At 42.3% G+C, this 25,046-nt stretch overlaps 1 protein-coding gene across 1 annotated transcript in view; it reads right to left on the bottom strand.

The window, feature by feature from the left end:
* The window catches only part of GRAMD1C (GRAM domain containing 1C), a 54,146-nt gene extending 29,544 nt beyond the window's left edge, over window positions 1-24,602 (bottom strand). The window contains 6 exon segments of the mRNA XM_074808214.1: window positions 170-265; window positions 2,041-2,144; window positions 5,913-5,997; window positions 22,992-23,120; window positions 24,532-24,578; window positions 24,581-24,602. Coding sequence (XP_074664315.1) covers window positions 170-265; window positions 2,041-2,144; window positions 5,913-5,997; window positions 22,992-23,120; window positions 24,532-24,578; window positions 24,581-24,602 — 483 coding nt within the window.
* Window positions 24,603-25,046: the final 444 nt, after the last annotated feature.

Raw genomic sequence — 25,046 nt, 5'->3', positions numbered from 1 at the left:
AGCTGAATTATCAAGCCAACATGCACAGTGACCAAACCACCAAGTCTGTCTTCTAATGTCAATCACATTTAAAGATTTGACAGGGAAGTTACTTATGCAAATTTAAAACTACAAGTGCTCTGTCCTGGACTTTATCATTTAAAAAATGTTTTTAAATACAGGTTTTCACCTTCTCTCCTTTTGTTGCTATTTGTATAGCATTCGGAATGAGCCGAGCAGTCTTCTCCTTTGTCATGAAAGTAATATCCTTCAAGGCAATAGAAATCTAAGCAGAAACAGATTTAATAAGACATATTAAAAATAACTATTAAGACTAAAAATTTAAAAAGTCACAGAACATACAAGAGGAACTCAAACCAACCCCAAACCCTGGGATGCAATTCAGTTGAGATCACAAAGGCAATTACTGTCTCCACTTGCTAACCTTAACAGCAAGCATTCAAAGTAGAAGCAAGTTAAGATGACTTAAGAGTAACCTCCTCTGCTTTCATACTACGACTACGGAAGAGTGTAGTTTTTTCTTTTCGTGCACTCCTCCAGCACTCAAGCATTAAGGGCACAATCCCAACCACATACAAACCACAGATCTGAACGCCAATGCCATCGGTACGCTATAGGTAAGGCAGGACATAGATCAGTAACAGACTATCTTGTCTATGTCATCTCACAGAAGTCTGCAATCGAGTTCACTTTCACAAAGGTTTATTCGCAGTCCAGACACTGCAAGGAAATCTTCCTGCTTGGGTGTGTTTGCCTTGCATATTAGTATTTGAAATGTTTCTGTTTAGAAGAGCATGGCCTGACTAGCTGCAACAAGCCATTTCTATCCAGCCTACCCGCTTCCCTTGAAGATAAGACTGTGCTAACATTCAGCTTAGAGAAAGGAAGAACATACAGTAGGATCTTGATTTTTTTTTCTGTGTGTGCAGAAGGTCCTCCACTTTCTCTCTCTGAATCAACATGGCCTGCTAAGGAGGTCCCAAAACTTGGCTCTGCCATTGCAGCTGATGAGCTCAGATTGCCTTAGGATATCACTGAAGATATCACTCTGCTAGACAGGCAGGAACAAGTTACCAGGATGTATGCTGGTTTAGCTGAAAAATCAGTCTTTGAGTGGTTTATATATTCAAGGGTTTCATTTAAAAAAAAAAAAATCTCAAGTCTATAATAAGAAACATTCAATCATCAAACTAATCTCATGAAATTAAGCTTGGTTTTCAGTGAAGCATTTCTACACCTCCCCATTGTATTAAGTACATGAGCTATTTGTTATCTTTCCTGTACTTCAGAGCACACATAGCAGAATTTAAGAGATTAACTTAAGGTATGAACAGTCTCACAGCTGCAGAACACTGACACAACTCCATCCTCTGTTAACTAGTTTACCTTACCTTTCTCATTCACTGCCTCATGCTATTTCTACAGCAGATGCAACGACTGCCTGAATGAAAAAATTTTAACTCATTAACCTAATTTGACAGGAATAGAGTGCCAACATGTCACAAATATCTACTTTTGCTCATACAGTTCAAAAGCTACAGACCACAATACAAAAACTTGCAGAGGTCATTTACTGATTCTCTTCAGCTACTCTTAGATGCTGATATTTACATGTGAGACTAAACCAAGTAAGATTCAATGCTGGAGAGTTCTTGAACAGGGCAACACCACGTAGTTATCACACTCCTGGTCTTACAGGAGAAGATTATGTGTTACATGCCTTTATAGAGCTACCCTCCTTGGTGAAGAGAGGCAAATCGTCATCCAGAACTGTAAAAGATCAGCTTAGCTTAACTCCTGAACTCCTTCCTATGCTGAGTGACTGACAGAGGAGGCTTACTTCAGCATTGCAATGTCTCCAATGTTATTCTTATTTTACAGAGCAGCAGATCTGCATTTCCACTCAGGGATACAGGCTCTCTCTTTTCAGCACAAAGTTCCCAGCATGAGATTGACAAGGTAAGATTTGTTTGAGGGACTCTTATACCCTGATAGTACAGGACAAAAAAGAGGTGGGATTCAAGTGAGCTGAGATCTTACTGTGGTCTCCCATCGGAAAATGTTGCTGTGGAAACAGAGCCAGTTTTCAGAGAGATACAAGCGTCCTTGCAGCAGGATATCCTTCTGGAGTGCACAGGCATAATCTACGTATAGAGAGCAAGAGCAAGTTTACTCACTTATTGCAGCTCAGTTGACCCAAACCTGTTAACTTTAAATGAGATAAGGGTATTACAATACAAATAAAAAGCCATTTCTTTCACTCTTCAAAAGTCTGTGAAGGCAGACTTGTACTGGGTTGCATCCAGACCATTGCTCTGGGAATACCCCAAAGCCAGAGCTGATAGAAGTATCTGTGTGAGGACAGCACTTCATTTATTGACCCCCTGTGCATTATCCTGTATTTTCAGAGAACAGGTATCGAGCAAGATCAGGAGTACAGGAAAGAAGTATGCATAAGTCAAACTTCAAAGCGCCTAAACAACAGAATGCACAAACATTTCATAGTATAACAGATTATACTGTCAACTCCTACATAACAGTAGTTCATATGCTGTAGTAAGATAATCATTTTCCACTAAACAGATCCTATCACTAGCTAAAACTAGCTGCAGAGTGAGACACTAAAAGGCAGCTTGAAGCTATCCAGTTCTTCAGGCAGGGGATATTTTCAGAAGCTGACTGTCATTTTTATTATGATACTGCCTCTGGCTGAAACATCCCTACTGAGAAACAGATTTCATCTAGAAAGCAATTACCCATCATCAGATACCTGCTAATTAAGAACAAGAGCAGAGGATTTGGTTGCGCTTTTTAAAAACCTGAGAGAACTTTCATAGTTTCAGAGCCTGAAGATTCAAACAAAAGGAATTTTCAGAAGTACTGTTGCTAGAAAGTTAAGACAGACTCTTTTGGAAGCTCCAACTTAAAGAAGGTTACCTTATGTATAGAAAATACCCAGAATGTACCTATTCATGCAGGATGTTAATGATTTTAACTTCAGAGGTATCAAATAGGGTTTTTTTTATTTTGAAAAGGATTGTACCTGGTATTGTCTGAGCCAGAATTTTGATTCTGTGTACAAGATGATGAATATAGTTCTTGTTCAAGTACCAAGACGTTCAGGAGTCCCTCACCATCCTAACTTGAAGATAAAAGTCTGCATCTACAGAAGCTTTTATTATGATTTTTAAAATTCTCTTGGGTTTTCCCCTCAAATAATCAAGTAGAAACAAAGTTTCTTGCAACGAGCCCTTGGAGACATAATCACAAACAGAATTACATAAACTTAAAGAAACCCAAACCAGTAAGTTCTAAGTTTAAAGAGAAGTCAGATACCAAAAGCTGGGAGAGCAGGGAGAGGGAAGGCAGCAGGAGTTTGAGGTTAAGGACTTGAGGAAAGCATTACCAAGAAGTTTGCATCTGAATCCTATGTTTGGGGGAGGGAAGGAGAGAGAGGGATTCAGACCTATAAATATTGGAACACTGGGCAAGTGATAAGCACTACCACCATGACCCACCCACATAAAAGAGAGTATCAAACAAAGGGAGAGATTAGCATTTCTCCTTCTAAGCTTTCAGATCCATTAATTTAAGATGCTGCTTGCAAACATTTTCAGACAAATTAAAAAGTTAGTGGCACTCCTTCAAACTCCCATTTAAAAAGTCTAAGACATCTCTCTTTCATTATAAGAAAATAATTGTATTTCATATAATCTTTATATACAGTGCTCATTGCAGTGGAACAGTCACTTCTTTTTTTAACAGCTAAGTTAAGAACAGGAACAGTTACAGTTCTTTTAATGAATAGCAGCAAGTAATTGCTTCTTTGAGCACTATAAAGCCTGTGGTAAGTTTTTCTGCATCAAGCAAAGGAAGAGCTCTTTGCTTGGAGGATGCAAAAAGTCCTTCCAAAGAAGCACTGCTTTTTATGTGATAAAAAAAAGTATATAAAATAATGGCTTTGCTTCTGATGAAGCAGGTGCTACGTTGTTGAGATTAACCCATAACTAAACCTTTCTCCAAGTCCTAGGCAGTCTGTTCATTGAATCTGTGCTCCAGAGTTTGCTCGCCGGCTTTTATATCAATCTTGTGTAAGGAGAAACATCAAAACAATGCTTTGAAGTAATATCCTTTTCTTCTGTACTGAACTCAAGTATTTTAAAAACGCAGAAGGCATTTCAGAGGATAACTGCCTCCTCGTGAGGCTGGAAAAAGACACAGGGATTAACTGTTTCTGTGCAAGCGAAAGCTCTAATTTCCCTTCCATCAACCTGGAAGGAACTCAGCATGCTGCAAGCATATACTGACAGGCTCTCAACATTCACTTCCTTAACAGTTGCATAAGATGAGAAATGAACTTTAAACAGTCCCCATGCCACTTTTGTACAAAAACACCACCTAATTCCTGGACAGTGCATTTGTTACAGAATGCTCTAGCAGGCTTACCTGCAAGGCAAGAGATAAAAGAGGGACTAAGGTGCATCACTGCAGGCAAAGGAGGTAGTTATACACTTGCCTCCTTTGGATTTTGCAGTGGAGCAAAACAGCGAGTCAGAGCTCAAAAGGAACATTTCAGAGCCAAGAAGTTATGCACCATAGTCTGATATTCTCTGCCACCTGCTTCTCTCCCCTCCCACCCCATGCAGTTCTCACCACCTCTGCTCTTTCAGCTGAGTGTTACTTCTATGCCTACACCCATGTCATCAGTGTGTGGATGAACTAGCCTGGTATACTGGGCTGTGAAAAACCTCCACTCAAGGCATGAGCCAACCCAGAACTAGCAGACTTGCACAGCACACCACTAGATAACATACTTTGTGCTCAGCACTAGCCTGGGTAGTAACTACAACTACACAGACCAGCGTGGGACATAAAACATTGTTATCTGCCCTCAATATACCATGTTGACAAATAAACCCAAGTGCACAGCGTTATAAATCAGGATAAACTGAAGATTAGTTTGTGTTTTCCAATGATCTCCTTGGCTGATGTGAATTACACACTTAAATACTGAATTTTATGTCTTCATACCACATAGCTGGCATTTGTCTCTGAAAAGAGTTTCTTTAAATGACAAGCACCCACTGTGACACTCAGTCCCAGAAGTCACATTAATCGAGGTGCCTAGGGCAAGAGTCTAGACTTAGTTCCAGGGAGCAAGTGAAAAGCTTCTGCTAAGGATGTTCTACCTACTTAACAGGGTCACTGGAGCAACATCTCTTACCTTTGTATCCAAGTACTAACCCATTACAACTACGGAATCATTCCCTCCTCTCCCAACATTTATGGCAACTGATTCAGTCATAACTAGTTGCCTCTTTAAAGTGAGAGGACTCAGACACTCACAGGATAGAAAATAAACGGTTATGACAACTACACCAAGTTGGTTGTCCACGCTGGAAAGAACATAAAACGAACTCAGTGGTCTCAGGATTTAACTCTACCTCTGGTTCTTCTCACACTTGCATCACACCTGTTGAGTTTATGTGCTCAGTGCTCACCCTGACCCTGCACAGTGACCTTCCTTTCCCGCTTGACAGCTAACTGCTGTCAGACAGTCACACCTCCACCACTGTCAAGGGTTTTGTCTAAAAACCCACTAAATTTCTCTTCCTATCGCTACTTTTAAGAGGCTCCCATCCCATATCTAGATGAACTAGAAGATTCTGTATCCAGTCCTTCACTTCTCAACCCCCAAAAGGAATCTTTTTTTTTTTTTTTGCAAAGCAGGCAGTACAGGAGAGGAGTACGGACCTGACCTTTCCTGAAGCTATTTGATGCTTGTTCAGAGACAGGAGAACAGGAAGTTATCAGCTGTCGTTAGAATCTGCCATAAAAAACCCACCTTGGCACTACTACAATCTGGAGTTATCAGCCAGAAGACACACACTTTTGGTGTGATTACGTCTTACCTACTATGAGTCTCTCCGAGTCTGGCAGATGAGAAAACTGTCTCTTGAATTCCTCACTCCTATATTTGTAAGTGGAACTTGAGAGCTGCAACAAAGAATGGTAAAAGGCTAAGCAAACATTTATTTTCAGCTATCAACAGTTTTCACACTGGATGTGTAATTTTATCTTGAAGAACAAATGAACATCAGAAAAGCAATAAAGAATAGGCAGTATTGTGATCATCGCTAACTTTATGCTTGCTCATGGAAGGGTGTGCTTCTAGTATTTAGAATAGCATGGGCCAAGCTATCCCTCCATCAGGCCAGCTGCCAAATATCAGGCATTACAGCTGTATGATGGCAACCTGCTCCACTCTAAGACATGAGAGCCCCTTCCAGGGCTAAGGCTTCTAGCACAGACCAAATGTAGAGGCAAGCAAGGCAACAACACAGGAGGTGACAGAGCAGATCGAGTCCTCGTGCAGGCCACTAGCTGGACACAAGGACACAACCTAGAACACAAATTCCTACTTGGAGTACCATTTCAGGAATACTACAATGCAGTGAACTTTTTGCCAGTTGCTATAATTAGATTTGTAAGAATAAAGGCAAAAGTTTCTTCCACTAAGCACAAATAGCAGCACCATCATCACCTCTTGATTTCCTGATCTGTTCCACATTTCACCCCATATTTAAAGAGATAGCTGTCTATGGTTCATTTAAGATTCAAACTGGGCAGTAAACTCACAGCAAAGAAGATTAATCTTGATGGACTTTAACTCCTCATTCTTATAAACAAATGCCCCTGCTCCCATTCAGATAATGGGCTTCAGCATATACTCCAGAAAAGATTCTGCTTAAAAGCCCTATTTTTCATTTTGCAGTAACAACAAGGCCATATTTTTTTTTTCTTAACAGATGTTGGTCATTTATTTTAGGGGCTGTCCTAACGAAATGCTGCATAAGGCAATGACTCAGCTGGACTATAGCTAAGACAGGAAGAAGTCACTTCCAAGTGTTACCAAAACCAGGTACAAATATATTAAAAAAAAGACTTTCACACCTTTTTTTTTTTTTTTACCTTTCTAAAAATCTTAAGCACGTGGCTGCTATTCTCTCTTTGAGCACCTGTATTACTCCAAAACTTTACATTCACCATTAAACCCAGCTCTACCATAAGGTTAGTAGTTATTTACATTTGGGTGAGAGAAGAACGAACAAAGGAGGCAAAGAACCACTTTTGACTGTATGACCTCACAGCACGTTTACTAAAAAAAACCCCAGTTTTAGCACATTCCTGCAGCATGTTAGTTGGTCACGACCTTTTCATTATGTCTGCGTTTGTTGTCAGAACAATCCCAGAACAGACAGACTTATCTTCAGCTTGAGGGTCTTTTAATAAACTAGTGCCAATAGTGCCCCCACCTCATGAAGATTCTCACATTTTTTTATTTTCCACAGAAGAGATTCTTGCTTCTTGCAGTTCAAAAGTTCCCTGAACACAACCCTACACACACATCCTACCGTGGTCTGTCATTACCTACACTTGAGAATTGAGCTCTTTGGCCACAAGAACACATAAACGCTACTTCAAGGTCAGGTGTTTAAGCACATATAATGCAGAAGAGGGCAAAGTCGCCCTGACTCAGTTCAGCTTTAAAAAAAAGTCAACGTTACCTTCTATTACCATCAATAAAAGAAAGTCTTTATGTCTGACCACTTGTGAGTACATATTTGCTGTCCACTAATAATCTGAGCATTGCAGTGCAAAAATGCAGTGAGGGAGGGAGGTAGAAAATACATCCACCCCTCCACCCTTCTGAGAAAAGCAAGCATGAAAGCTTTAGGTGCAACTACCAGGGCAACACATTAGACATGTATAATTGGAAGCATACAGCTTAGAGGACGTCAGCTATTTCTGAAATTATGAAAATAACATTCTCAGAGAGCATGTCATCTACTAAAGTAGATAGGCTATCGTTTCTTGGCCTTGCCACACTGTGCCCCAAAATGCATGCTTTTAACCGATCATCTGAAACTGGCGTCCAACCACTGCACCACTTGGAAGAAATTGAATTCTTCACAATTACTCTGGAAAGAGACATGGGGAAAAAAAAAAATGAAAAGTCAGCTCAGATCTGTAAAGTTTCCACCTGTAGTTCCAGGGACTGTACAGTTTACAGAGTCATACCTCAACTGACTGAAGTCTGAGCTTGCGGTGACAATGCTAACACACAAGGGGAAAAAAGAGCAAAACAAAGTTCACAGTCTTCAAACCTGATTTATGAAACCATGATTTAAGCAGCCATGTTCTTAAGGAGAGAAGTAGTTTCTCAAACACGCTGTATACAAGGGATAAGAGCTACACTGAAGTTAAGCATTTTTGTGGTTATAAGACAAAATGAACCAGGAAGAGAATAGGAGCATTGCAGTATCACAGTCACATTTATATTAGTGCCTGAATAGCTCCAGGAATCCAAACTCAAGATATCTTGAGTTTTACTTAGAAATTTAGTTTTTCTAGAGCATAAAACCTGCGATAGCTTGTCTGAGAAACCCTTGCTGACATTTAGAAGGGCTCTTTGTCACAAGTGACAAACAGGCTATAAGAAATCCTCTTATTAATTGCAGATTTCTACTGAGCTCTTAGGACATTTATGAAGAGCCTGCTCTGAATCCTTATCTAATTAGCAGAAAAAAGTGAGCACATTGAAACTTTTTAACCTTATCTTTTCCTTACTTTGCATGAAAAGTAGCTCACTTAGATCTGTAATTATTACATCCTCAGTATGTGGCTTGGTGATTAAGAGATTACTCAGTGGACTGGGGAACAACAGGGACACTTTTAACGTTACTGGCACTATCAGCTTCCTTAAAGTGAAGAAAATAAGACATTTCCATTTCTATGAATACAGCATCTCTCATAATCACTATTATAATACCCAAGACATGGCAGCATTTGAGGCAGGTTCCCACCTCTGGGTTACAACACTCACCATCAAATATTAAAAGAAGAGACGCATAAATTAGGTTGTAGTGCAGCATCTGAGAGATGAAAACAGCAACTCATTTTTAACACATGCACATTTCTAAGTTTAATTATAAGTCATCAGGCAAACACTTTGCCTAAGGATAATCTTAGGCATTTATGGGTATGCTATATTTAATCATGAAGAAAATGATTAAGTCCAGCCAACAACATATTAGCATTCTTTATCTGAAGCCACAAAATATACCAGAAACCTGTAAAATAGCATAAGCAGAAAAACCTCTTCCAGAAAGTTTCACAGAAGACAGTTATGTAAGAACCAGATACTACTTGAAGACACATAGCTAAACGATTCTCATACCTTGTTTAGAAATGGACCAGAGTCCAACTACATAAAGTCATGTTCCAGAAAAAAAGTGTTAACTTAAATAGGGCTGAGTTATTTATATGATAGAAGCCTGTTAAAAAACAGCTTCCCTTCACATTTACATCTTCCAAGTGTGGACACTGCAAATAATTTGAGCCATTTAGCAAACTGGGGAGGAAAATTAAGCTACGCCTTCTCCCAGGAATACAGCAAAACTGCTAATCGTTAGGAAATTATTTGATTGCACATATCACTAAGCACGCAAATAGTCAATCAACCTCAACAGAACTGTGTGCACATTTCTTAACATTTGCTAATGACAACAATAATTTTGCATTTGCTTTGTTAGTGTTTTCCCCTGGTTTTGAGACACCACAAAAACCACATTACCGGACAGTTTCGACATGCAGCTATGAATACAAACAACTGGGAACACAACTGAGTTGACCTCACCGCTAGAGTAATACAACTGTGATGTCACCTCCTTTGAAGAGATGCACACGTGCCTCCCATTGAGTCTTGGTATCAGTTACCACCAAACAAGCCTATAAGCAAGCTGCCTGACCTACTCCCCCTTTATGCTTAGAAGCCTCTCTTAACCATCAAAAGATGGCCAATGAGACATGTGGCTTTGCTCCTCTGCCTACTAGCAAGCAAATCCCTAGGTATCTCTACACCCCACTTAAAGACCACCTGATGTACTAGTCCCCAAAGACAGAAGAACCTTGACCTGTACTTTCCTATGAAGTTTCAAGACGTGGTCAAAAACAAATTCGACAGTATTAGTAAGGTTAGGATTAAAGTACTTCTTAATCCTACACCAGCACATTAAAACAAACATTAAATATCCTGGCAAAAATTGTTACATTTCTACTGAACAGAGTATTGCTCCCCCCCCCCCCCTTCAAATTCATCTAAAATCCTTTTTGGCATCAGGAGAAAAAAAAGAAAACAGCCTTCAGAAGAACAACACACAGTCAGAGAGGAGTTTAATTTTATACAAAAAGACTACTTTAAACTACACATATTCCTGAAACTTATCTGGTAAGGGAGAAATAAAAAATCAAAACGAAACAAGACATACCAACACTCCACTTCAGTGAGTCTAAAGCCTCACTAGGCTAGGAGAGAGCTAACAGCCCCAAACAAAAGCCTCATTTACCAGTGTAAGGCAGGCAAACATAAGACTTCACATCCTCCAGAACACATTCAGGCGGACTTATCTATAAACACAAGAACAACTCCCGTGGCACGCGGAGATGGCGGTCTCTCTGCTGAGGCTACCTGTAAAACGTGCCAAGTCTGACAAGCCTTTCCATCAGAGAAATGTTGATTGCACTGCAGCCATTTCTTCAGTCCAGAAAAGTTCATTACGACCATCCAATCTAATCTATAACGCACGAGCCACAGCTATCTCGCAATTTAGCTCCTGCTTTAAAACCAGAGCTGCAATGACCAAGTTTCCCTTTGAGAAAGAAAAAAAAAAAAAGTTTTACCTTCTTAAATTAAAAGTCACCCCGATGGAAAAATCCATCCTAGCTATGGATAGTTCTTCTAGTGGTCTGTTGGTTAATCTTATCTTCACTTCGTGAATTATTTTCGGATTGTGAGCAAGTTAACCCATATCTTCTTTTGGGGTAGGGATTAAGCTTCTCAAGTCTATTACCAAAAAGATTTTTTTTGGACTTATTCTCATAGCTCTTCTGAATCCCTCCTATTTTCAATGTGCTTCTTGAGAGCTAGATGTAGCATTGCAGACGCAGAATCACAGTGGAAGCTTACGTCCACATGACTACCAGCCTCCCTTATCTTTTCACAGTTCTAGGGCAGTTTTCCATTTCTCCTGGAAACAAGCACGAGGATGTATTTTGAAAGTGTCAGACTTGTTCTGTTTATCCTGTCACTAGCAAACAGTCCGGATCCACTCTGTTACAGTGATCTATTTTCACTAACCATTCCTTGACAGAATCACAGAAAAATTTGGGGTTAGACATAACTTTCAATTATTGAATAGTCATAAGCTTTACTAGCAGTAACTTACTGTTCTCTTCTTTCTCTTGAAGCACAAAATCATTAAACTCACACAGAGAAAGAACCACTCACAGGACCTGAAGAGCAACACCACCTTACTTAGGGTGACTTACTGCGCTGTGTACAGTACACTGTGCATTTTGGGGCTGGATGTGTACAGAGTGTCCACTTTTGGGTTTTTTTTAAATAAGGAGCTATCTGATCACACGTGATTATCCACACAGTCGTATTTAATTCATAGATCATATGAGGCATGTCAACCAATTAAAAAAAAAAAAAAGAAAAACAACTGTTGCCAGGGTTGGCTCAGCCACTGTATTCCCTAGGAGCCTGTTTTCCAGAAGTTCCCATGCTCTCAAGGAAACGGACACAAGCTCATAGCCACAGTGGGAGGGGGAAGAGTTTAAGCACTGTTTTACTTACATTCATTAAATGCTTTTCTTCATTCACCCTTAACTTCTCTGGAGAGAGGAGTCTCATAAGCACAGGGCACTCTTCCAGTGGGCCACTGGCAAGCACGGGGCTGTGCACTGGGGTCATTACGCCCCCTTCTGTGGCCCAGCCCCCCTCTTATTCGCAGAGGCTGAAGGAGAAACAGATTTTAACATTTCTTAGTGACTGAGCAGAAAACAAACCAATGGCAGTTCTCCTTCAGTGGCATCTGTGTACAGGCAGAGCAGCATCCAGTAAGGATTCTGGTGCAACTATGTCTTTCTTCTGTTGGAAATGAAACATGTAAAATTTCAAGGAAGGGATATTAAAATACAGGTCCTGAGCAAATACTCAAACCACTGGATTTTCTAGGGTTTTCTTTGTTTGGGGGTTTTGTGTTGTTTGGTTTTTTTTAAATCCTATGAGATCCCATAAGCAAGGCTAAAGACAGAGTCCCTAGTCCCCCCAAAATGAGTGTTACTATTAACTCGTTCTCACAGATGCACAGGCAGGCACATTAAAAATGTCAGACAGACTATTAATTACCACTAACACCAGTAGCTTTCAAAAATCCATGTAGGAAGAAATTCCTCAGAATTATTTCATTATGGAGAGCTTCAAAAATATTGGATGCCCACTTACAAAGTATTTGACACCCAGTGTCATGAAGCTTGACTGAATTAGGTACTTCCAAAAGGGAGATGGCTTCTATTTATTTTTAAGACCAGCTCTAGTACATCAGAAGCACTGTGTCCCACAGCACCTCGACAGCAATCCAGCCCTCACCAGCTCCACTGTGGACTTCAGTCTCACCAACTGACCTGACAAACGGTAAGACTCTGCTTTTCCAAAAAGCAGTTCTGGTCGACCACTGAGCAGGGAGGCCTGTATCACAACTCTTTACCCCATGGCATAACACGAACTCAGCTGAACTGGAATCCTGCTCACAAAAGGCCTGGTCGTCTCCTGCACCTCACCAGCCACCTTGTCCTTTTGAGAGCAGGAAAGAAGGTCACACACTTGAGCTTTGCCTATATAAGTACAAATATCAAATCATGTTGGAGCACGGCTTGGAAAACAGCCTACAAAATCCACAACCAAAGCTGTCACAGCTACGATTTTGACAGACAAGAAAATTTAGCATCATATAAAATACTGGGAACTATACTGCTAACATTAGGTTATGTAATTAGAAATAGAACAAAAGTATCATTTTTTTGTGAAGAATTTTAAAATTTGGCTTCCTTCCCAAGCAGAAAGAAAACTCAAAGAGTTAATGTTTAAAAAGTTGAAAGGTAAAGATTTTTTTTTTTTGGAGGACTAAGTTGCACAACCAGTTAAAAGATTTTTTTTTTTAATGTTCTTTAGAAAAAACAGTAGAAAACACATGGAAGAATTTTGTAACAAAGCATTTCAGTTTAGAACATGTGAGGAACCCCAAGTTTCTCCTTCAAGATCCCACCAGAATTAGCTCAATTTCACACGCCATTACATTTCACTGAAATAGGGTTCAGCTGCAGCTATTCCAACAAGGTCCTTGGGAAACAAGCTGATAATCTCCTTATCAATGATAAGAAAGCCACTTTCCATTAGCAGTATTATAGACTTTTCCCTGAAAAAAAAATAGTTTGGATTGACAATATTCCCGGTTTATTCTGAAACAATTGCTTTGTAGAACTCAGTACTTACTTTCTGCAAGTAAGCATTCTAAAGCATTTTTAAATGGTGAGGCCAATGTACTTTTGTAACAACTCAAATTTGAATATAAAATCAAGTTTGACACGTACAGTGAGGAGCAAAGCATATGCTCCATTTCAGAAATAAAACTGAGGCATGAAGCTAACAAAGTCAGAAAACACACACCCCCTACACATACCTCCTCCTCCTCTAGCTGCCTGCAGCCTGTTCCAACCCATGCAAATCCCTGGCCAACACTCAGGCAGTCTCTACGGCTCCCCCCTCTCTCACCCACTTGCTCAGAGCTGGTGCTGGACACCATCCAGCAGAACTAGCTAGAGTTCTGCCAGCCTCTGCTTGCATGCCAGCTTGGAAAACAGGCTGAAACACACTAACCTTGCAGAACATGCACACAAATGCCGCAGCAAGTGGTCAAAGAAAACTTAAGATGTGGGGGGAGGCAGAGAGCTGCCCAGCTCCAATCTAAAATCATTATCATCTAAACAGATTTTGGGAGGCAGACTGTAGTAGCATAGGTCATTTCAAGTTCACGAAAGTCCCAAAGGGGACAGCTGAGGAAAGCATCATCACCAGGGAAACGCCAGCTTGGAAAGGAGCACTCAACACCCAGCGCTCCTCCTCTACATCACTGAAAGCTACAGCTCATGCACCAGTCTTACGTATCGAGTACATCTACCCCTGGTAACTCGGCGTGGACCCAAGTCTACTCTCACACAAGACCTGGCTATTGTCTGCTTGTACATCAAGCCCTTGCTAAAAGACCTCCTCAGTCTGAGCTCCAGAGCAGGGAGGGAGGGAGATCAGGACAGGCTTCATGCACACCCAAGCTCCCCAAACGAGTACACTACCACCCACCCCTCCACCAGCTGCCCAGAGCTCAGTTCTTTGTAGGCACAAAGCAACACTTTGAGGCAAGGGATACAGGACTTTGCATGCCCATCAGACCTCCCTGCCTGCTCTGACAGGGGCACAGCAGACATGCACCTATTCTGCTTGCTTTGTGCTGTCTGTCCCTTTTCCATCTGCCTTACCTAGGACCCATCTGCTGAATTCCTGCAAGGAACTACCTGAAGTCAGGCTCTGACTGCCATTTGTGTAGAGGGGGCTGTTCTGGAAGCAAGGAGGACTATGGAGGAAATAGCAGGCTGCACAGGAGCTTCACCCTGCACAGAGGATGAGCCACTACAGCAGTGAGGGGCTGTGGAGCCCCTTTTTCTTTGCTGCATGGCATCACCCACCCATCCCCAGCTGCAAGACTGCATCCCCAGAAGCTATTACAACACACACGTTTTCAGAGCTATAGGAGAAGAGGCAGGTGTCTCTATGGTGCATCCACCTCGCCCACTGAAGGCCCAGCCTCCTATAAGTCTGATCCCCTTGGGCACTTGGCTGAATGTAGGGCTAATGACTCACCTGACAGCAGGGAAAAGATCCCTTTCCTAGCACAGCCCTACAGAGAAAGCTGAGAGAAGAAACAGAAAAATGCATTTCAAGCCATTTTAATCACTTGATAATCAGATTTAAATCTGAATGCCCGAAAGGAGATGGTAATTGAACACAATGGGGCTGTATTTACAGTCATTTTGCCAGCCACACTGACAAAAGTGGAGTAATCCTACTCACTAGGATTAAGCAGTTGTCTGTCAAGCTGGGTGGTGGCACTTTGGATGGCCGCAGTTCTGTTGTCAAGATCAGCTACATATGTAAATAGCAGGAACTGGTTTCACCAGAAAAACGAGGCAACTCTTCTGCCTTCCCAAAGCAAAGCTTGGATACATCAGGGAATCGCTGTGTGCTGAAAGAGCAGCAAGATATTGGGAGGCAAATCTATACAAACAAGTATTAATTGGCGATTTCTTTCCATCAGAAAGACAGTAAGAGGACTCAAAGTGATCTCAGAAAGGCCCTGCCAAAGCCTGGGTACCACTGTGACTCAGGCTTCAGAAGTAGCATGAGCATAAAGTGATTTAAGGGCATTTCCTGTTTATAAGATAACACCATCTTCACCCGAGTCTGGACACTTCCAATTAGCAGTAAGGCTGATAATTGCAGTTTCAGAAATACTTATTTATGTAACCGCTACCGAGTACCTCTGAGTTTGGATGAAACAAACATTTAAATCTTAATTAAGAAGGTTAAGCAAAAAGTTCAAGAGATCTGGATGCTTACATCAACAAACATACATCTTCTCCAACTCTGAACTAGAAACAAAGGTGTTTTTAGCTTCCAGGAGGCAAGATGCTCCAATCTCAGATTTACTCAGCATCCTCATCAATACTATTTGTAGCTGGCAATAGCTTCTTTGAACCTGGTAGTAAAATTATGCCTATAATGCCCCTGCCAGAGACCATGTTTCATGCTGCCCCCCTAATACACAAGTATAAGCCAAGTTCACAAGGGTCTTAAGTGCCTAGCTCCTTTCCATTTGAGGGAAAAATTGTGGATCTCTACCTACTCTCCGTTTTAGGGAAAAATTGTGGATCTCTACCTACTTTCCTGACTTCAAAGACGCAGCATTCAAGCAATCTTTTGTTTTGCTTTAGTAATTTCATCTACAGCAGGAGGACTTAACGTCAACAAAAAAAGCCAACAACAACGGAAAAAAGCCAACAACAAACCCTGTCATACATCAAGCTCTAAAACAAACTTAATACAAATAAACCAAGTGTGTTTGTATGAACTCTGCAGTTACTATTTTAACATTGTGTAATGGAAGTAAGTTTGTCACCCTCCCAGCACAAAGTTATCCTTTAGCTCAGACAATTTGTCTGCTCCCCAGTTTAATTTCAAGTGCTGTAACCACACTGTCCAGGTTTCAACAGCCATAAGCATACTAACTAATATGATGCAATGACAATTAAAAGCTCAGTCAAGATTTCCTTTTAGATAATAAATACATTCCTTTCTGAACAGCAGTTTCATCTGACTCATATTTCTTCCTACAGCATGTGTGTGAAACAATTAGCCAATGTTATTTGTTAAGAACATCTGTTCCTTCACCTGATCTTTCACTGCAGGCTGCCTAAGTAATGAAAAAAATTCAAACTGCTTGTCTTTAGACTTAATTGATCCACTTAAACATGGGGAAAAAAATCCAGATGTTTGGGGGGCGGGCAGGCCAGGGGGGGGAGTGGTGGGGAGACTCTCATACGATAAAGTAACTATAACACATTACTTGTGAACTCCTCTTCCTTACCTGCAACAAAGTCCCACCAAGATTACTTAATACAAAAGTAGCCAAATACAGAAGAATGGCATACTTCAGTTGCCCTTTTCCCTGCTTACTTTACCAGAACCGGACTCTGGCATCTCTGATCTGTATTTAAGTTTAGTAACAGTCCCCAAATATTGGTCAGAAAAAAAGGTCATGAAAGAAACAAACAATCCTCTTGAAAGTAGCTCCTCATGGTGTCATTTACTTTTCAGCAACTCACAGCAGGATAAATACTTTGGATCAGGAATACAGTGAAAACCTGAAAGAGCATATTAAACAAACTACAACAGTAGTTACATAGTTAATGCAGTAATGACTGCAGCCAATTACATGAACAGCTTTGGTACAAATGATACTGGTCATCTCATTAAGCCTGCCAGCAGCCCTACTGCACTTAAAGTTACACAGAAAACAGCACTCACCAAGCAATTGCCCCAAAACTAATTTTTCTATGAAATACCTAATTTGATCTCTTCCCTTGCTACCTCAGAAACCAAATGCAGATTTTACTCTTAGTCATTTCTATATTAAAAGCTGCTACCAGATTTTATTGAACCATTCTCAGCGAAGACAGACCATACATAAGTTTTCTTCAAGTTTATATAAAAATGAAGTTTAAAGGGTCAGCTCTTGGGAGACATGATCAGAGCTACATACACACCATAGTTCACAACCACATACCTCCACTCACTCTGAAAAGGGGTGATCTCTTGAGTCCTGGTGGGTAGGCACAGCAGGAAACAGGAGAAGCTGAGAGATCCTATATGCAGGCCAAAGCCCTGAATGATTTCATCTGTCATTTCCCTAGGGGCTTTAGGGGGTTGCAGTAACAAATACATAAATATCCCAAGTTTAGGCTTTACTGACTTGGCAAGCAGCTTCAATAAAAAAGCACTACCTAAAAAAAACCCACTTACTCCATGTAGTTTCTAAAATGCTGCCAGTATCACCACAGAATCTTGACATAACTCGGTTAGTGCATAACCACCTGCTACATAGGAAGACACAAAATATAGCTTCCAGAGTAGTCATTAGCAGAAAAGCCATATACTCTTGTCTAGAATGCTCTTATGTTTTGGATAGGTAAGTATGTGTCCCATATCATCTAAACCTCAACAAAATATTTCAGATTTTGTTGGCTGGTTTTTTTTTCCCCTTAAGCATCTCCTGGAGAATTTTCTACTCATAGTTGCTGCTAATGACTTAATTAAATGTACCACTAAACAATCATATCCTCTACAGTTTTGCTTACTTGCCTTCTCTCCCTCCAAAGGGATGCAAGTAGCTCACCTGTAGCAGACTTGAAAAAGACAGTGCTACACCACTGCTTGTTTGCAGCAATACTAAACAGCAAAGCTGTAACCAAACCACAAAGACCAAAACCAGAGCTTACTTCATCTCCTAGAGTTATCTTCTAAACCTTTCATTCCACAAGCTATGAACTGCCCTTTCATTGAAAGGGTATCACCGTTCAACCGACTCCACGCTGATTTTCTGAACTACATTTCTAATGGTTTTGCTCTTAGTGACTTAAAAAAAAAAACAAACAGCAAATCACATGTATCTGAAGTCTTTTCTTCCTGATCTATTAAACTTAATCTTCAGGTTCTAGACTAATTCTTTAGATGTGTGTAATAATAATTCATATTATATGGAACTTCCCGCTGCTGCAGCTGGGGAAAGCTTATTTAGACAGGGCACCAACTGTCAGTTGTTCAGAACAGGCTGAAACTTGATGGCAGTCAGATCTACCCCAGTGCTCAGTTTGGAGCTGCATCGACAGCAAGAGATTCCCGGGGTGAAAAGACGTGAGAAAAACACTTTAGCCTAATCAGTCATGTTCAAGGGCTGATTAGAACTACATAGTTTATATTTTCTTACCATTTTAAAACACTGCTTCTGTATAATCAGTGCTATCACAGGGCTAAAGAAAAGGCACCTTTCTAGAGACTACAGATTCAACATACCAGCGCTACAAGTACAGCAAAACCTATTTAGATTCAAGTTATGACATTCCAGAAAAACACTGCTTAAGTGTGCTTAAGATTATTCTCTTTGGAGACCTAGAGTATTTATCCAATTCTCATCCTCCTTAGCAGACTGCTTTATACCAGCAAACAAAAAGGAGGCTAAAAATCCTCCTCTGACGTCACAAGCCATGATGTCTCTTCTGCACAAGCCAAGCATTTGGAGGCACAGATGAGAAGAAAAGCTTTCTGCAGAGGAAGTAACATACCAAGGACACAACACAGGAGATGAAGCAACTGTCCAAGGGCCTTAAATACCAGCCTGCCAGAACATAGTTACTGATTTAACAAGCCCAGTAACCCCTTCCCAGAGTGAGCAATAAGTCTTCAGAGGAAGGTGGAAGGAGTATTCAAACAACTATAAACGCAAGAAATATTTCATCTAACCCTTCCTAGTCTTGGGCCCCAAAGTATGTCAACTTGTATCTGTGCTGCAATAAGTGATCTTCCAAACTGTAATGTGTATCTGCATCCCTCCTGTGCAGGTTTGAGTCATATATGTTTATCATATTCTTGCCATATGTATTTTCACATGCTCCCACGGACTAGATCTTTCTCACAGAAACCAAATCCATGTTTGTAAAAATTCAAAGTGCTTATCCAAATCTTGTGCAACCTCATTTGTTCTTCTATTACGAAAAATAAAAGGCTTATTTTCACTTTTCACCGCCTCGCTTGCTTGCGTCTATCGTCGTACTCCTTCACGCTGATCAACTCTTTAAACTGACATTACACTGCAGTCAAATTGACTTTTTTTAAGCCTTTTCTAATTTCTTCTTTCCAACACCTCCTTGGCACCTCACATTTCCAAATTCTTGAACAAGCCTCCCAGATAAAAGCAATTTTCTCAGAGATGCTCATTTGATTTTAACTCTTTCCACCTACCTTTTCATCACAAGGGAAGGACTTACTTCTTTGGTCTTTCTTTCCACAGGCATTCTTCTTATTGTAGACATGTATGAACTTTGACTGCTTATTAACAGAAACTGGAGTCCCCAGAGAGAACACCCTCACTTTTGATGCAAGGATCCTTTTCATTAGCTTCCTCATTCACTTTTACCTTCTTCATTACAGTAGAACACTTAAGACTTTTACAGGTTTCTTCTTCCAAGGATATTAAACTGAATTATATTTCAGTATGAAGAGTGTAAAAAGGATAAAAAGTGAATTCAGAATCTTGAGATAGGGCTTCCAGATGTAACTTAATTTCCAAAGCATCTTTGACTTTCACTATTTCTATTTGCAGTTGCCAAAATAGAACCATTTAATCAAAAGTAGATGCAAGCTTTACAGGTTCAAGTAAAGAAGGAAAGCCCTGAGATTAAGTCTGCAAGCAAGATTTTTTTTCTTCCTCCAGTGAGGTTATAAAAACCTTTGTCCACCTCCAGGGAACAGTGTTCAAAAAAAAAAAAAACCCTACCAAACAGTAACAAAATAAGCACCCACCTTCAAAACAGCAGTTAGTAGCACTACCAGTTTAAGAATTGCTTACAGTAGGATCAAAAATGAATTCTTTCTCCAAATTTTTCAGTAAAGCTATCCAAAGTATTATTTTTTTTAGAGCTGGGGAAAAATTATCCATAGTAGGATTCTCTTCTTTTCTTCCTTCCCTGCTCATTTTTCTGCTGCCCTTCCTTCTCCCCACTCACCATAGCCAGGAAAGAGATTATATCCCAGAGGCTCCCAACCCTAGTTTGCTGCTAATTAGATGTGCTCACAGCACCCACTGAGCATTCAGGATACCTGGCCTGGCTTCCAGAGGCATGGCACAACTGCCTACTCCCACTCAAATCCAGAAAAAATTGAAGTCAAACCAGTCAGGCTCTAACATCCACATTTGGTTTCCATCATCAGAAGAGCAAGAGTACCTGCTTAGAAGAAATGACTCGTTGGAGCAACCCAAAGTGGTCAGAAACGTGCAGCCTCTCAAAGCAAATAACCCAGACAAAGCTGATCCCTGCATGCTACCACTGGCTAGTCTCCCTGTTGTAGCAACTCCTTAGTCCTGTTGACTTAAGAGTAGGAATGAGCATAACAAATCCACACCTGCCACAGGACACCAAGATCATCCTTTGTCAAGTGTTAGTGACACATGCTTTGCACACTGCAACAAGCTGCCTTCTGTGTTATCACCTACACATTTACTATGACTCAGTATTTAGGGAGCTTTAATGATTTGTTTATATAGTCAGCAGCTGATCATCAACCATGCAGGTTCTTAAAACACATTTTCCGTCTAGAAGAGCCGGGAAAGATGCCAATGATGTAACATTTTAATTAGAAAAATCTTAATTTTTGCCTTGAATTTGAGACTTTCTGCTCTCGCTACTTCTAAGTTCAGTCTTCTTGAGGCTGAGAAAATGAGTACCAAACTCCTATAACCAGATCGGAAGAGGTTTTTAAAACTAATCACTGACAAACGGTATGGCTAGAACTTTACAAGCCACAGCACTGTCTTACAAGAGGCAATTATTTACACAATTCCTTTGTTTTAACGGCAAGGTCATATTTGCAGAACCAGATAAACACTAACTTCAAACAAATACTGAGGTCTCGAAGTATAAATCATAGACCATTTAATCACACGGGCCAACACCTCACGCCCTCCCAGCAGCCATCACTTCACCAAAGAATCCCATTCCCCTGAAGTTACAGGCACGCGTTACTACAGGAAGCAGAGTGTGGCACTGTGAGGACACACAATACCCTACGTGCCTAAAGCTCTGTTCAAAGAAACTTCTAACCTTTGGCATGTGTCTCAAACCTAAAAATGCAAAGCCAACAGCACAGTTATAGTCTTCATGTATTATACTTTATTTTAGATTGCCAAGCTTGTCAAGGAAAGACTGAGTTGCGACAAACTGACCTCGAGACCTAAACAGGTCTGTTTCTCACAAACTACCAACTGTATTAACAGTTGTATACAAACCATCAAGAGTTAGTTTACACAATCTGATTTGCCATCTAATGAGAGCACAGCTGGCAGTTACAATGTCTGCGCAGCGTGGTTTGCTATCGATTCAAGTACAGAGATACAGCTGGGCACAGGCAGACGGCCCCGTATCGTTGCTGTAGCAGCGGTGGAGAAAATACCCAACGATCCAAGTACTCACTCTCTAGCAACACAATTCTACAATGTGCCAGGATTCATTCAGCCTGTCCCATTTCCATCGGCTCCAGACTACTGGTGCTTGGTTTAAAAGTACACACACATGCATTTTGGGGGAAGTTTATGCTAAATCAATGTTCTGACCCTTAGGACATAGTTTGAACAGGAAGGATGGAAAGACATACACAAGCTAGATTCATAAATAAGGAGTTGGGAAATCAAATCCCCCAGTTCTGCTCACAGCTCTGCCACAGACTCTCTACAGCCTTTGCTAGTTACTTAATCTTTCACCTGCTGAGCACAGTGAACACTCCGATAACCTCATCAGGACAAGGACACCACAGTCCAGATGATGTTCCTATGCACAAGCTGAAGCACGCCAATTTACTGAGGCCACCTGATGCAGAACCTGAGTCAGAGCTGTGAGGAAAGGAATCCAAGTCTCTCACGAGATCAGGTGTTACCCTGCCTGTAGCTGCACGCACAAGTGTTCCCCTTCCCTATCTAACAGCAGCAACCCATCCACCAAACTAACAGCAAAACATACGCTGAAAGTCTATACCTGTAAGTTTACCTTCTCTCATGGCACTGGAAAAACAAACAAAAAAAAAGATAAATTTATGAAAAGCATGAGAAGAGTATTAAAGACAGCATTTATTATTACACCCTCCACTTTCAGTGTAGAGAAGCAAAACTAAACCCCTCCTTTTTGCTCTTATTCACAAACACTGTTTTTTACACAGAACACAGGAAGCTTATTTACTCTTGTGGAAAACCAATGTGTTTACTTGGCAAAAACCAGACACTAGGAAAGCACATCAGAAAGAGCTACCCAACACTGAGAATCAAAATTCAGCCCTTACTGTTAAAAAGCATCAAGAATGTCTTTCTAAAGGCATAAAGAGACATTGGATAGGTTAATGAACCATGCAAGGAACTGGGAGACAGGACTGGGCATGAAAGTCAGAAGTGCTGTCACTAACTTGATAGGTGACATCAGGTAAACAACTTCAGCCCCCCTCGGTCTCAGCTTACACTTTAGTAAACTGATAATGATAAAATTACCTACCTCACTACATGGGTGGAGAATGCTTTACTAATTCATGACTACAAAGCAACTTGAGAACTGTGGATACAAAGCTAGTACATACACACACATATATATAAATTAAAATATACATATATTATATTTATAAATAAAACACAAGCTAGAAGAAAGGTAAAACACGTTACCCAAAAGCTCCAGTCAGCACTCCAGCTATACTGAGCAGGACCCTGCATTTTCTCTGTGCACGAACTAAGAGTCTCCTCTGAATCAGCAAGTAGCTGGCTAATAACACCATGATCCACTTCATGAACTTCCTGTGAACAAAGCAGCAAGGCATGTAACTCAACAACGGAGGAGAAAGGTGAAATAAGAAGATGGTTAATCCATTTAACAGCTACATATTAAATTAAAACTTGACATGCTAGTTTCACCAAGGTGAGCGGCATGGAAACACTTCCCACTGACAGCCTTTTCATTGATTTTACATTTTTGATGGAGTACACTGTATTTAATTATTACTTACATTTTTATCAGAGTATTTTATTTCCACAGAGCAGACCCTCAACTCGCACACTGAAGCCGCACACACTTAGAGCATGAGAACATGAGGCATCAGCACATAACATGCAGCACGTCTCTAGCATCTGTGGGACCTTCCAAAACTTGAGAAAGGTCGTGCAGGTGTAGCACTTACCAGAGGACAGGCATATATTGTATAATAATACAAACACATCAAACATTTATACTTAATATTAGTTACACTATAAATCGTATCTTGTCGCATGTAAATACGAGCGCAACGCTTCAGAGGCAAGTAGTTCTACTCGTATCAGTTATGATAAAGATAAGCGCTCTTCTGTAGCGCTCTCCCTTGATATCAACACTCTTCACTTGGGAGGTCAGCTTTGCTTTATGAAGGGAAAACAAGCCGCAGAGACACACCTGTCCCAGGCCACCTCGCAGACTGGTACAAAACCAGTCCAGGGCCCCAACCCATAACTAACACCGCCTGTACTACTGGATCCATCAGCAAGAGCCAAAGCTGGGTTTTGAGGCCAAAACGACTCAAAAACCACACCGACGCTGGCGCACACACACGCCCGTGGCTAGCCACGGGTGCGAACAGCCGGCCAGCGGGCCAGCGCTCCTCCGAGGCCCCGGGCAAGCCCGCAGCCCGGCCTGGGGGTACGCTCGAGAGAAAACAACGGGGTGAGGCAGCCAGCAGAGACACCCCACGCTACGTGGCGTGAGAGCTGCTCTCCCGAGGTTTTCCACGCAAACACACGGACTCGCGGCCACTTCCACCAGTTGCTGCTGGCCACCCCGGTTCCCCGTGAATGCCAGGGGCGCGACGCTCCCCACCCACCCACCATCTGGCCGGAGTTCCCCGGCTGCCACAGCAACCCCGAAGCCGCCTCGTCTCTCCCCGGGCGGCTCTCAGCACCCCAGAGCCCGGACCCTTCCTCAGGGGCCCGCAGTAGCCCCAGCGCTTCACGGGCCTGGAAGGCCGCCACCACCCCCCCGGCCCTGCCCACCTCACCCCCCCCCAAAAATAAACTTTCGGGGAGGTGGGCGGTGGGGCGGACCGCGGCAGCCCCTCACCCCCGGGCGCTGCCCGCGGGGGACACCCCAGCGCCGGGGGCCTCGGCCCGCCCGCTGTCCCCGGGGTTGGGGGGGGGGGGGGGGGGGGGGGAGGAGCGGGGCTCCCGCCCCCCCCGCACCTACCTGCGCAGCCCGCCGCCGGCGGACGGCTCGCCCGGGGGGCAGCGCGGCGGCGGGGCAGCGGCCGGGGGCATGGAGCCCGCCGGCGGGGCCGGGGAGGGCGCAGACGGCGGCGGCGCTTACCATGGAGGGGGGCGAGGGCGGCGCGGCGCCCGCTAACTGCCTCAGCGGGGCGCACGGCGGGGCCGCGGCCGCCATTTAAAGGGGCAGGCGCCGGCCGGGCCGCCGACCCGAGGCGGGAGGCGGTTGCCAAGGGCGAGCGGCGCCGCCGCCGCCGCTCCTCAGGAGAAAAAGCCGCCGGGGGGCGGGCGGAGAGGGCCGCGGCGCCTCTGATCCCCCCCCCCCGCTTCCTCGGCCAGCTCTAGAAACCCCTCGGCGGCTTCCAGAAGGGTTAATTACGAAGCGTCAGAGCCGGTGGAAAGTTTGAGGGCTGTAGCAGGAAAAACTCCTGGCTGCGGGGAGCTGCCGGAGGGGGGCGGGAAGCGGCGTTAGTGCCTCCCGCCTGAGGGAAAGCCCCG

The sequence above is a fragment of the Strix aluco genome, chromosome 2 (assembly GCF_031877795.1).
Source record: "Strix aluco isolate bStrAlu1 chromosome 2, bStrAlu1.hap1, whole genome shotgun sequence".
NCBI classification, from domain to species: Eukaryota; Metazoa; Chordata; class Aves; order Strigiformes; family Strigidae; genus Strix; species Strix aluco.
Note: the sequence above shows the minus strand (reverse complement) of the source record. Positions and strands in the feature narration are given on the sequence as shown.